The 13,922-nt window shown below is 36.8% G+C and overlaps 1 protein-coding gene across 5 annotated transcripts in view; it reads right to left on the minus strand.

The window, feature by feature from the left end:
* ADD3 (adducin 3) overlaps positions 1 to 13,922 on the minus strand; it is a 121,144-nt gene that overhangs the window by 27,410 nt on the left and 79,812 nt on the right. For all 5 annotated transcript variants that reach the window (XM_077762439.1, XM_077762437.1, XM_077762438.1 and 2 more), the window contains exon 2: positions 1,120 to 1,342. In XM_077762439.1, coding sequence (XP_077618565.1) covers positions 1,120 to 1,314 — 195 coding nt within the window. In that variant the 5' untranslated portion in view covers positions 1,315 to 1,342. The remainder of the gene's footprint in view (positions 1 to 1,119; positions 1,343 to 13,922) is intronic.

Genomic DNA, 13,922 nt, shown 5'->3' on the forward strand with positions numbered 1-13,922 from the left:
GCCCTTCAAGTATTTATAAACACAGAAAGTTTAGGTTTGCATTAAAGAAGGCACTGAACATTTACTCCCTCATGATGAATCCTCTGGTTAATTCCCTTTCTATTGGGAAAAGATTTCTTTATGGGTTTATTTAAAGTATAGGTTTAAAGTTAAGCTATACTTAAATTCCTCAAAGCTTGCATTGCTTTTATAACTTGTACTTGCTTTTATCTAGGCCACTGGTATAGCAGAACTACTCAGAGTGGAATTCCCCTTTGGCTTTGGGCTCAACCTCTGTGATTAAATTCACAAGGGCACAACAAAAATGATTCACCAGGGCCACCTTAGGCAGTTCTATGCCTTCGTGCTCATTTTAGTACCTAAGCTGTAAACCTAATCAACCCTAACATGTGCCTTGTGTGTCTATGTTTGCTGAACTCTATCTTAAGGGGTCTACAATCTTCATTAGGCATAAGGTTATCAATTCATTCTGCATGTTAAATCAGGCTATTCTCTCTCATTTTCCATCACTGATAGGTGACCACTGCAATTCCACTAAGGGCTTGTAAGAAAACTAACAAATCACTTCAATTTGATTTACGGAGTCTGAATATTACTGTGCAGACAGAATTTTCAGCTTCGGTTTATAATCCGCTTTTACTGCAGTTAGTTTGGTATGTGTGCATCTATGTGTGCCTGCATTAGGTGCATGTAACATCAGGCTGCCAGATCACACGCCACCACAGAAGCCTGGAGTCTTCCTATGTGGCTCTGAGTGTCAGGCTGCACAAAGAAAGAAGAAAATATGTTTCTTGGCTCCTGACAATTCAGTCATGCCTCACTCTGAATTGGGAATCCTAGCTCAGCCACATCTTTTGTCCTCCTTTAAATGAAGCATTACACTCAGAAATCACACAAAGAAAACTTACACCACCAAGACATTACTAGTTTGTTATTAAAGCTTTGCAAATTAAATCTATAAATTAGGTGTTCATTTCACTTCTGAAAGACCAGGGGCAACTAGTAGTCACTCCTCCTTCACTCTTCTTCTAATGGGAGCATACTCTAAGATACCTCCTACCTCCCTGTATCAAGGTCTCCAGAGAGAAGAAAAATTATAGCCTGATTATTTCAACTCACAGGACTTTGCAAGATCTGAGTAACTCGTTTCCTCTGCTCCATCATATTGAAGTCTTGACGTAGATCAGGAGACATGTTCCTCTCTCGAATGTATTCTGGGTCATTCTCATTGATGCGGTCAAAATACCTCTCTTTGTGAGGCATGCTGGGAGGGGGAGGAGTAGTGACCACGCCTTGGCTGGCATCTGAACTCATGCTTCAAGTCGACGGACTCCCTTGTTATCTGCATTAATAAACACAAAGGAAGACATTCATGAAAAATTCATTATTAAATTTGGATTTTATGGAAGTCAAACAGAACTTTTTTTTCCCCCCAGAGGGTAACAGTGGCAGCTTTCTTTAAAAAGTAGCTTCTCAAAAAATATTAGAACAATTTATTAAGGTAAAAATATCTTTGATTATAATGCTAAATTGGAAATTTATATTTTCAGAGGTAATGACAACTTGTGATTCAATTACAATAATGTCATCAACTGCTACCTAAATTTTTAGAGGGAGAAACTATCAAAATCTCCAAAGTAACATCTAGAGTTGTCTGGGTGGCTCAGTAGGTTAAGCGTCTGACTTCGGCTCAGGTCATGATCTCATGGTTCATGGGTTTGAGCCCCACGTTGGGCTCTGGCTGACAGTTCAGAAACTGGAGCCTGCTTTGGATTCTGTCTGTCAGTCTGTCTCTCTGCCTCTCCCCAGCTTGTGTTCTCTCTTTCAAAAATAAACAAATAAGCTTAAATAAATCACATCTAAAATGGCAAATTTTCCCCAATAGTGCGTACTGTCATTAGAGCTTCTCTTTTCTCTTACTCGTGCTTTGTTTTTTGTTTTTTTTTTAAAGACCCCACTTTGGCCCTATATAATGACCACTACATTTTATAGTGAATGTAACTTACTAACATATGAGAGAAACACAGCTATAAGTTTTTCAAATGATTCAACTTCCTAGGGGAAATGTAGGAATTATTAAGGTTGCCAGACTAAATACCTTCAGCACATAGTGCTTCAAATCCAAGAAACAGTAAAAAGCTATTCAGAAACTATATGAACAAACGATTCACTTAATTATCGGTATAATCACAGTTTTCTAGACAGATCCAGGAGGGAGAAAGTACAGGCCACTTTCCTCTTAAGGATCTAAATCTCTGCTAAAGACCCAAGATTTCTGGTCTCATCTTTAAAACACAGTAACAACCAGTGAGACTGTACTGGTCTCTAGTAACAGTCTTCTCTGAGAGAATTAATCTCTAAAGTTACCTTGGTGCAACTTAGACCAAGCAAACTAATTTTACGGAATTAAAAAGTCTTCCACTAGATGACATGACACTATATAAAGAAAACCCTAAAGACTCCACTAAGAAAACTACTAGAACTGATAAATGAATTCAGTAAGGTCACAGGATACAAGTCAATGTACAGAAATCTGTTGCATTTCTATACACTAATAAACCAGCAGAAAATTAAGAAAACAACTACATTTACAACTACACCAAAAATAATAAAATGCCTAGGAATAAACTTAACCAAAGAGGTGAAAGACCTCTGAAAACTATAAAATACTAATGAAGGAAATTGAAGACAACACAAAGAAATGAAAAGACTTTCCATGTCAGAGACTGGAAGAACAAACATTGTTAAAATGCCCAAATGCCCTAAGGCAATCTATAGATTTCATGAAATCTCATGCTCACCAACAGCATTTTCCACAGAACTAGAACAAACAAACTTAAAATTCGTATGGAACCACAAAAGACCCCGAATAATCAAAGCAATGCTGAAAAGTTAAACAAAACAAGACATCACAATTCCCAGACTTCAAGTGATAACATAAAGCTGTAGTAATAAAAACTGTATGGTACTGGCACAAAAATAAACACAGATTAATGAAAGAGAATAGAAAGCCCAGAAATAAACTTGAAATTATACGGTCAGGTCAATTAATCTTTAACAAAGGAGGCAATAATAGGCATTTAGAAGAAGTCTTTTCAACAAATGGTACTGGGACAACTGTGTAGCAACATGCAAAAGAATGAAACTGGACCACTTTCTTATACCATACCCAAAAATAAAACTCAAATGGATAGAGGGCCTAAATGTCAGACCTAAAACCATAAAAATCCTGAAGAAAGCACAGGTAGTAATTTTTCTGGTATCGGCTGTAACAATTCTTTCTAAATACGTCTCCTGAGGCAAGAGAAACAAAAACAAAAATAAACTATTGGGACTACATAAAATAAAAAGCTTCTGCACAGCAAAAGAACCTACAAAAATAAAAGACAACCTACTGAATGGGAGAAGATGTTTGCAAATGACATGTTTGATAAAGCGTTAGTATCTAGAATATATGAAGACTTACAGATCTCAAACCTAAAAACCCAAATAGCCCAAGTAAAAATAGGCAGAAGACATGCTGAACAGAAATTTCTCCAAAGAAAATATCAAGCTGGCCAAAAGACACATGAAAAGATGCTCAACATCACTCATCATCAGGGAAATGCAAATAGAAACTACAATGAGATATTACGTCACACCTGTCAGAATGGCTAAAATAAACTCAAAGACCAGTGTTGGTGAGGATGTGGAGATAAAGGAATCCTTGCGTGCTATTGGTGGTGCTAAGCCACTGTGGAAGACAGTATGGAGGTTCATCAAAAAATTAAAAATAGAGCTACCCTTTGATCCAGTAATTGCACTACTACTGGGTATTTACTCTAAGAATGCGAAAATATCAACTTAAAGGAATATGTGTACCCCTATGTTTATTCCAGCATTACAATAGCCAAATTATGGAAGCAGCCTAAGTGTTGTTCATCAGTAGATGAATGGGTAAAGAAAATGTCACACACACACACACACACACACACACACACACACACAGAGGAATATTATTCAGCCATAAAAAAGAACAGGATCTTGCCATCTGCAACAACAGGGATGCAGCTAGAGAGTATAATGCTAAATGAAATAAGCCAGTGAGAGAAACACAAATACCTTATGATTTCACTCATATGTGGAATTTAAGAACAAAAACAAATGAATAAAGGAAAAAGAAAAAGAGAGACAAAACAGAGACTTAAATATAGAGAAACAACAGACGGTTACCAGAAGGGAGGCTGGTTGGGGGATGGGTAAAATAAGTGAAAGGGATTAGAGTCCACTTATTTTGATGAGTACTAACATACAGAATTACTGAATCACTATATTTTACACCTGAAACTAATATAACACTGTATGTTATTTATTTAATAAATAAAAATTTTAAATCTTATATTAATTCTGGTCTTAGAAATGTAAGCTAATTTTGTTAAAAATAATTTTTGTGGAACATGTTAAAACTCTGTTAGCTTCTACTTGACAACATCAATCTACTACACAACATTCTAGAAGTTTAAATCACTTTCATGTACTATACAAAAAAATCATGAAATAGGATTAAAGCACTTTATATCATATCACTTTAGCACAACTCTGATTTTGTGACTACAAAGCAACTAATCAGGGAAGAAAAGAGAGCTTATATATAAGTGAGTCTTCCATATCCTAAATCAGTAATTTAAAAATTGAGAAAACATGCACCTGAACAATGAATATGTGATGATTAAATGGATACCTCGCAGGATAAAGGGGCAAGTTTTTTGTTTTGTTTTGTTTTACAACATCCGTTATTAATAGGATGACTCTGACCGTATTATATTCTTCAGAAATTGGGTTTTGCTGTACTGTTATCAGCTTGGCTTACAAACATAGTATTTATCATCACCTTGCTATTAAAATGTGGTGCAATAGAGCACCAACTCTAAGAAACTTTTTTCATATCCAATGGGGTTTTTATCAGTAGTCCAGAAGTCTAACCAATCTTTTGAACCTAGTGTTCTTAGAAGCTGTTTATAATAGGTCAATGTGAACTCCTTAAAACAGTTTACTAACACAAATTTCAAGGAGTACTTAAAATCTAGTTACATAACAGTTTACGCGAGTAAAAAAAAAAAGTTAAAATATGAAGCCGCTGGTAGACAAAATATTGTAAAAAAGTAGTTAATTTTTTAGCATTCAGACTTCAGCATTAGTCTTTGTAAGCTAGAAGACACAAGTGAAATACTTATTCAACTGTTGGCTTTGTTATAAAACTTTAAAAAATCGTGCTGTGGTCAGGTATGATTGTTCTCTAATGAAGTATTTTCACTTTAATATGGTTAAAATATTCTAGAACTATAGCTGGTTATTAGACTAAAAAACTTTTAATTACATTCTAAAAATTTCTATGTAATCCTTTCAAGCAGAAATCAGAATGGTACAGAGAACTAGACTGAGGATACAGACCAGGATTCAAGTCTTCGCATTTCCCTCAATTGTTGTGTGACCTTAGAATAGCCACAATTGTTATTCATTAGAGAGAAGCTGATAGCTTCTTTTAAAGCTATGATGGCCCATTACTAAAGAAGCACCTTGTAACTGTTAGAAAATCTCTAGTTGTTATGAATACCAAGCCATATAGAGTTGAATTATTATATTGTACACCTGAAACTAATATAACACTGTGTCAACTACACTCAAGAAATTTTAAAAAACCACAACTATCAGTTACTGAGCTCCTACTATGTGCTGACCACTGAACTTTATATACATTATTTACTTCTCTTTAAAGAAATTTTTTAGTTTATTTATTTAGAGAGAGAGGGAGAGAGTATGAGCAAGGGAGAGGCAGAGAGAGGGAGAGAGAATCCCAACAGGCTCCATGATGTCAGCACAGAGCCCAACATGGGGCTTGAACTCACGAACCATGAGATCATGACCTAAGCTGAAATTGAGTCAGATGCTTAACAGACTGAGCCACCCAGGTGCCCTAAAGAGTGCACTTATCTTGATGGGCACTGAGAAAACATATAGAACTGTTGAATCATATTGTACACTCCCAAGCTAATATAACATTGTATGTTACCTACACTTGAATTTTTAAAAAAAATAGGGTTGGTTAATTTAAAAAAATTTTTAATGTTTTATTTATTTCTGAGAGAGAGAGAGAGAGAGAGAGAGAGAGAGAGAGAGAGAGCATGACCAGGGGAGAGACAGAGAGAGAGGAGACACAGGATCTGAAACAGGCTCCAGGTTCTGAGCTAGCTGTCAGCACAGAGCCCAATGCAGGGCTTGAACCCCTAACCATGAGAACATGACCTGAGCCGAAGTCGGGTGCTTAAACCGACTGAGCCTCCCAGGCGCCCCAGGGTTGGTTAATTTTAAAGAGAAGGAGCCCTGGAACTGAATTGTTTCTCATATCCCTAGAAGCAGAAATATTTATGCTTAGTTTAGTTGTTCAAGATTAAGAAAAACTAGAATCTCCCACTATAGTCTATTCTTTAATTTTTTGAGGAACCTCCATACTGTTTTCCACGGAGGCTGCACCAGTTTGCATTCCCACCAACAATGCACGAGGGTTCCTTTTTCTCCACTTCCTCACCAACACTTGTTATTTTTTGTGTGTTTGACTTTAGCCATTCTGACAGGGGTGAAGTGACATCTCATTGTGGTTTTAATCAACCAATCCATTTATGTATGTATGTATTTTTGAAAGAGAGAGAGGGAGAGGGAGAGCAAGCGCATGCATGGGAGGGGCAGAGAGAGAGGGGACAGAGGATCCAAAGCGGGCTCCACGCAGACAGCAGCAAGCCCAGCGTGCGACTTGAACACATGAATTGTGAGATCAAGACCTGAGCCAGAGCTGAACATTCAACCAACTGAGCCACCGAGGCACCCCTCATCCAATCCTATTTTTAATGCTACGTATACGTAGGCATGCTTTCTAGTACTTCAGACCAATAGAAACCAGTAAGAACTCTATTAGGGGAAACATATTAGTATTCTAAGAGGATTCTTTGAATTGAAAATGATGCAGAAAAACAGACTTTTTAAAAAGTAACATTATAAAACACTGTCAACACTATGGGTTTTCCTCTGGCCATGCAGGTTAGAAACAAGATATCAGGCATAAACAAAAATTCTAGTTTAAAAATCTTATCCAAATATTTATGCAGTAACCACCCAACATGTATATTTAAAGAAATTTAGGTTTAAGGCACAAATAGATGAAACACTCTAGAATGATGGCTTTCCAACTCTAAAACTGGCAATCTACAAGAAATACATTTTATAGTGTAATCACATATAAATACATGAGATATTTAGCTGAAGTAAATTCATGATATTTTCCCTTACTATGTAGTACATTCTGATATTTTCTATTTTAATCTTTTTCATTAAAAAATTGGTCAAATAGATTCTTGTTCTACTAATGGGTTATGACCCACAGTTTGAAAAATACTTCTTCAGAAACTTTAAGTTATGGTCAAATGGGAAACACAAAGGAAGAAAGGTGTGCGTGTGTGTGTGTATTTGAGATGGGGGAGGAGGAAATGAATATATGCTAGAGATGGAAGGGAATCGGAAATGATTCTCTGATATTAAACAAATGTTTATGGCTGGCTATAGCAGTAACATCCTAGTGATTTGGGTGATATTTAAATTTTCCTCCATCTGGGCACATAGGCAATGCCATCTGTATTACTCAATGCCCATTTGTTTTTCACTTTTTCTTGACTCGTAGCTACTTCTAGCTCAATTTTCCAGATCCCTTTGCTTATGTTTGTAGTCCTCACAATGGCAGGGGACTCTAAGTGGTGGCTGACTTGAATTATTTTACTATATCACAACTCCTCCCAAAGCAATCTGGTTTGTATTAGTTCTAGGCTGGGAATGGTAAAAACAATCTTATGAAAATCATGAAAAGTCTTTCCAAACTTAATTCTTGGAAGTTTTAACAGCTTTCTCTAGAACATAAGCAAAAAAGATGGCTGTACTTTGAAGTATCAGGCCTATTGTTCCATATTTAAAACAAAAACCAAAGATATGCCAAGATTTCAAGGCAGCATATTCAGTTAAAACAGCAGCAGCAGCAACGCATACTAGTTTATTGGGTTAGCATTTGTCTTAATGAAATTTACTGTAAAATTGTGAAGGTATTTACAGTTTAGAGTTTAACTCTAACAAGACACATCCTCAGATCGGCCAGTGAAGTTTTCTTCATTTTAAATTCAAAAAGGCATGAACTACTTACTTTCATCTGCTAGCCAAGATTTTACATACAACTGACACGAAAATTGACAGACTTGGAACAATTGAACTACACATAGATAAGAGTCAAGAAAGAAAAACTATGGGCACTGACTAGCACCAAGTAATACAGATGACATTTTCTAAGTGCCCCAATGGAAGATTTAATTATCCCACAAAGCACTAGAGTCTTATTGCTATAATGGCTATTGATTCTATAGAGTTCTCTTGGAATATCTCAGACTAGATTCAAGAATCACATTTTTCAGATGAGAGGAAACTATACTCAGAGGTGTTGAGTGATTTTTCTAAAGCTACAATGCTCAACTATTAGATATTACTATAAAATCATAATTATGTCTTAGCACTACCATACCATTCACAGATTGCTTCATGGTAAAAATTTACTTTTTAAATGAAATGTATGGAGAAAAACAGGCCTGTCACATACAGTTTATGCAGGCATTTTATAAATACCATTGACTGTGTGGAACAGGCTATAAGGAAGGGCCAAAAATTTTAGCGCTTGTGAACAGACTTCATTGCATGGTGTCCCTCTGCCATGCACAGAAAAGTAGATGTACAAATTAACCAGTTGTTTAGAGGTAATCTGCTTCACCTAAATACAAAAGGAATACATTTTGTTTAAGTAACTAGATTTTTAAAGATTAAGAAGTATCCACTAACATATTACCAATAAGTCAAAGAAGCACCTTTCACTTAATTCTTTGAAGGTTTTGAAGTTAAATTTAAAAGAATATCTGGTCCAAAGCTCTTGTTTTCTAGATTAGATAACTAACAACAGAAGTCTTCATAAAGACATGTACCCAAAAGTATACACTAAGCATCATCGGGGTGATCTAGGTTCTCCTAGTCCAAAGCTCTTTCCATGATAAGATATTGCTTCCTCATAATTTGTCACCCTGTATCTTGGTCTTTTCACCAGTACTCTGGAAGCCAGATACATAAGATGCACAAAGAAAAGGAGTATCAGGAGCTATGCTAATCAAGTATCTTCATGAGGTAGGCAAAGACAAATGGGGTCACAAAGTATCAGGGAAGATTCAACACAATTTTGAGTTCCAAACAAAAAGGAACAAAATGCAGAGGAAAGCCCCTTAAGCTGGCTCAAGTTCATCCGAAGAGACTGCCACATGGGCATTGATCAGTATTTTGAAGTTCTGTTAACCTAACCGATGAATACTATGTCTTAACTAGAGGTTATCAAAATGACACTGATTGGGCCCTGGGTAACAATAAATGTTGTTCAAGTTTACACTTTTACCCCTAAAGTTAATTTAGCATCATTTTGAAAGCATTGAGAGCCTTTCACTATTTGTAATAAAATAAATTAACCTTCAAAAACAGATTATGTTGGAAGTATACCCACTTTACAGATAAGAATGCTGAAGTGTAATAATTTGCCTCATATTACCAAATGTTCTTCACCAAATATGTAATTATTCATGGTTACAGATCTTAATAGGTATGAAAGAGTTGACAAAAAAAAAGGAATGACAAAAAACTGTCATTTCCTAGAAGAATATACAGCTATTACAGCCTTGATTACAGCCTTTATTTATTGTGGTGCCTGAAAATACATTATAGGATCACAATATTTACCACCAAAATAGAAATGGTAACTGTTCTGAAAGTAGTAAAGTCAAGTCTTGTATGGCTATCAAACTGGTATAAATGTAGAAACTTAACTCTCTCTGGCCAACTGCCAGAATCTTTTCAACTGAGTTCTGTTGAGTATATCTTTAAATACAACTATAAATTCTAAACTTTGATACAAAAGTCAAGAAACAATGAATCTACAACTGATTAGTAAAAAATACTATTGATCTAAGCCTTGGTTAAAATCAAAACTGAAAGTCACCAAACAACAACAACAACAAAATAAACTGGTAATGGTAACAACAATCCATCATGTTGCTAAGTGTCCTTAATGGAATTTGATAGCTGGCTCAGTATTCATAAACATAAACACACACACACACACACACACACACACACACACACACACGAGAAAACTGTCAATTGAAGGGCATAGTTTTGAGAATGTTATGGTTTCAAACTTTGTTTTATAAAGAAAAAAATACACTGCTAATTAAGATAAATTAGTTTAGCAAACATGAAAACTACATCCTGTGCTCATACAGCTGGAACACAGCAGTTATATTTTGAATAATGTATATATGACAACATCTAGGTGCAGAGCAGTAAGTTCAAAAATCCTGAGCAGGTGGCTGCTAGGTCAAACTTCAGCAGGTGATGCAAAGACTCCAAGTATTCAACTGCTTGACAAAGCAAAGGATAAACCTAACCTCTTTCTCACTAAAGTACCAATACTTGATGAAGAATATTTTATTGATCAATATTACTTGCTACAAGGAACAGTGAACTGGGCTCCAATATTTGAAGAGCTGGGACTGGGGAAAAGAGAGGCAGTTACTTGCTTAGACATTGGCAGGGTTGGAAAAAAAAAGTCATTATAAATAGATCAAATTTACCAAATAAAATGGCCATGCAAGAGGCAGAGTTACAGACGTGAAAATATATAATAAAAAATTCAGATGAAGTGTATTTTCTTGAAGCCCAAACTCAATCATTATCTAGATTTAGCTCAAATTATGCCCAACATGAATCATTTGGAAAAGCAAATATGAAATGGATTTAAAAATTTTTTTAATGTTTATTATTATTGAGACAGAGAGAAACACAGCATGAGTGGGGGAGGGGCAGAGAGAGACGGAGACACAGAATCCGAAACAGGCTCCAGGCTCTGAGTTGTCAGCACAAAGCCTGACACAGGGCTCAAATCCACAAACCGTGAGATCATGACCCGAGCCGAAGTCGGATGCTCAACCGACTGAGCCACCCAGGTGCCCCTGAAACAGATTTTTTAAAAGTTTTATTAAAACAAATTTGTGAGGGAGAGAGAGAAAAAAGAGAGAGGGAGTGGAGGGCAGAGGGAGAGTGACAGCATCCTAAGCAGGCTCCACACCCAGCACGGAGCCCAGTGTGGGGCTTGATCTCACAACTGCGAGATCATGACCTGAGCTGAAATGAAGAGTCAGTCACTGAACTGAGCCACCCAGGCACCCGAAACTGATTTTTAAATAAATATATAGCCTTATAAAATGCTAAGTAAAACAATCAACCACAGAGAGGTGATCCCTCAAACATCTTGCAGAATCCAAAAACACATGGCCTTGATGCCTTTACCCTCTTTTCTATGAAACTTGATGAATGTTCTGTATATATTCCCTCAGTCATCATTTGTCTTTAACATGGAACTTTTGGAAATGATTGGGAAAAAACAAAAGGAGGATTTTTTCTTCTCCTAAGAGAAAGTTGACAAGACTAGTGGATTGATTACTCGAATGTACCTCTCAGACATTTAGTTTCTGTTATTGAGTCCCCTGGTATCAGTGAAACTTTTAAAACTGAGATCCAGGAAACTATCCAGGACTTGACAGCTCATGATAAATGAGAGGTTTTAAAAAGTGGAATCACTGGAGATTGTGATTTTTTAAAAAAAGATTCACTGCTCTCAATTTCTGGAGATACCTTAAATGTTTGGCTCTTACTATTTGGTAGTCCTTCTGGGCAAAAAGTTTTTTTTCTTTCTTTTTTTTTTCAAGAAACATCAACTCTCACATACTTCATAAACTAAAGTTTATTTATTTGTGTGCACTGAGCTTGAAAAATTTAAAGACCTTGCTTTTGACATTTTCTTGAGACAATGTCTGAGGTCAAATTTACTCTTACCTAATACTGTACATCTATCTAGAAACCTCAAGAAACTTTAAAGTGAATATCAGAATATAAGTAATATGGAAAACTTAACTCCCTCAAATTCCAATCTTTCATCTACTTATTTCTCAAGGATTCCTAACTCAAGAAATTCTAGTTCCTCATTCTGAAGAAATGCAAACAATCCTACAAAACTCATTATTAAAAATGAGTTGAGTTTGCAAAATAAAACAATCACCCAAAAGTGCAGTCTAGAAAACTGATTTGTTACTGTGGACAATACTTCTACTGGTCCATTCCTAATGGGGTCACAGTGACCAGTGAGAAATAGAAGGGATCCTGGGAGGCCACACACACAAGAGGCAAAGTTCTTTACTTTAAAAACTGAAGGCTGAGGCGCTTGGGTGGCTCAGTCGGTTAAGTGTCTGACTTCGGCTCAGGTCATGATCTCACGGTTTGTGGGTTCAAGCCCCATGTCTGGCTCTGTGCTGGCATCTCATAGCCTGCAGCCTGGAGCCTGCTTCGGATTCTGTGTCTCCCTCTCTCTCTCTCTGTCCTCCCCCCCCCCATTCATGCTCTGTTTCTGTCTCAATAATAAACAAACATAAAAAACACCCTGAAGACAAAAAATATATATATAAAAGGTTAAAGAACACAGGGTATGAATAAGTCCCAAGAGTTCATCCTCATCTACCATTTCAGGTATCTCAACGAAAGAATGTTGGCTTTTATGGTTATAACATATAAAATACAGCTGCAAAAGTCAATCCAAAAGCTGTAGGTAACTCAATACATTGTCACTGCAAGGAAGTCTGATTTGAAGGAGTTCCCACCTTCAGATTTTGGCTAGTAAAGAGGATTTCAAGATCATCACAACCCCATCTGTTTTCCTTCTATGGAAAAGTCTAATAGTGAGCCATGAAAATGAAATTTATTAAGCCTAGGTAACTGTACTTGAAAATCACTTTCAAAAATATTTGGTCATAACCTGCCATTTTAGAAATCTGATCATTGCTATAAATAGCAGTCCACGAAAAGAGATGTTCATCAACCTCAGAAGACTGCTTTTGTAAAAAAAAGGAAAAAAATCTATTTTTGTGAAACTAGCCTTTTCTTTTTCAAAAAAGGTTTTTGAGAGACAACACGCACAAGTAGGGGACAGGCTGAGAGATGGGGACAGAGGATCCCAAGTGGGCTCCAAGCTGACAGCAATGAGCCTGATGTGGGGCTCGAACTCCTGAACCGTGAGATCATGATCGGAACCAAAGTTTTTTGGATACTCAACCAACCAAGTCACCCAGGTGCCCCGAAACTAGCTTTTTCAAATGAATCATCCTTTAGATCTAAAGTTTGACTTTACATGCTGTACCGGGTTGAATAGTGTCACCCAAATTCACGTCATTACTTCAGAATGTGACCTTTATTTGAAAATGGGGCCTGAATTTGTAACCAAATTAAGATGAAGTCATACTGGATTAGGGGAGGCCCTAAACCCAATGACGAGTGTCTTTATAAAAGCGAGAGAGATGTGGACACAGACACAGAGGAGACACAGGGAAAAAAGCTAGATGACGGAGGCAGAGGCTAAACGCATGCTGTGCCAGGCCTGGGACACCAAGGTCTGCTGGCACCAAAAGCTAGGAGAGGCACACGACAGGTCTTCCCTCAGGGCTCCCAGAAGAAACCAACCTTGCCGACACCCTGAGTTTGGACTTCTGGCCTCAAGAACTGTAAGAGAATAAATTTTTGTTGTTTCCAGCCCCTCATTGTATGGTACTTTGTTATGGTAGTTCTAGGAAACAAATACACATGCTGTTCCAATGGAATTTCCATCCTGACAATACCAATTTTAGGAGGCAGTTTACCATCACAACAATGTGGATAGCATACCTTTGCAGAATCAAAGATATCTCTTTAGAAATAACAGAAATCAAAACAGCAACCTG

Source organism: Crocuta crocuta, unplaced genomic scaffold (genome assembly GCF_008692635.1).
Source record: "Crocuta crocuta isolate KB4526 unplaced genomic scaffold, BGI_CrCroc_1.0 scaffold328, whole genome shotgun sequence".
NCBI classification, from domain to species: domain Eukaryota; kingdom Metazoa; phylum Chordata; class Mammalia; order Carnivora; family Hyaenidae; genus Crocuta; species Crocuta crocuta.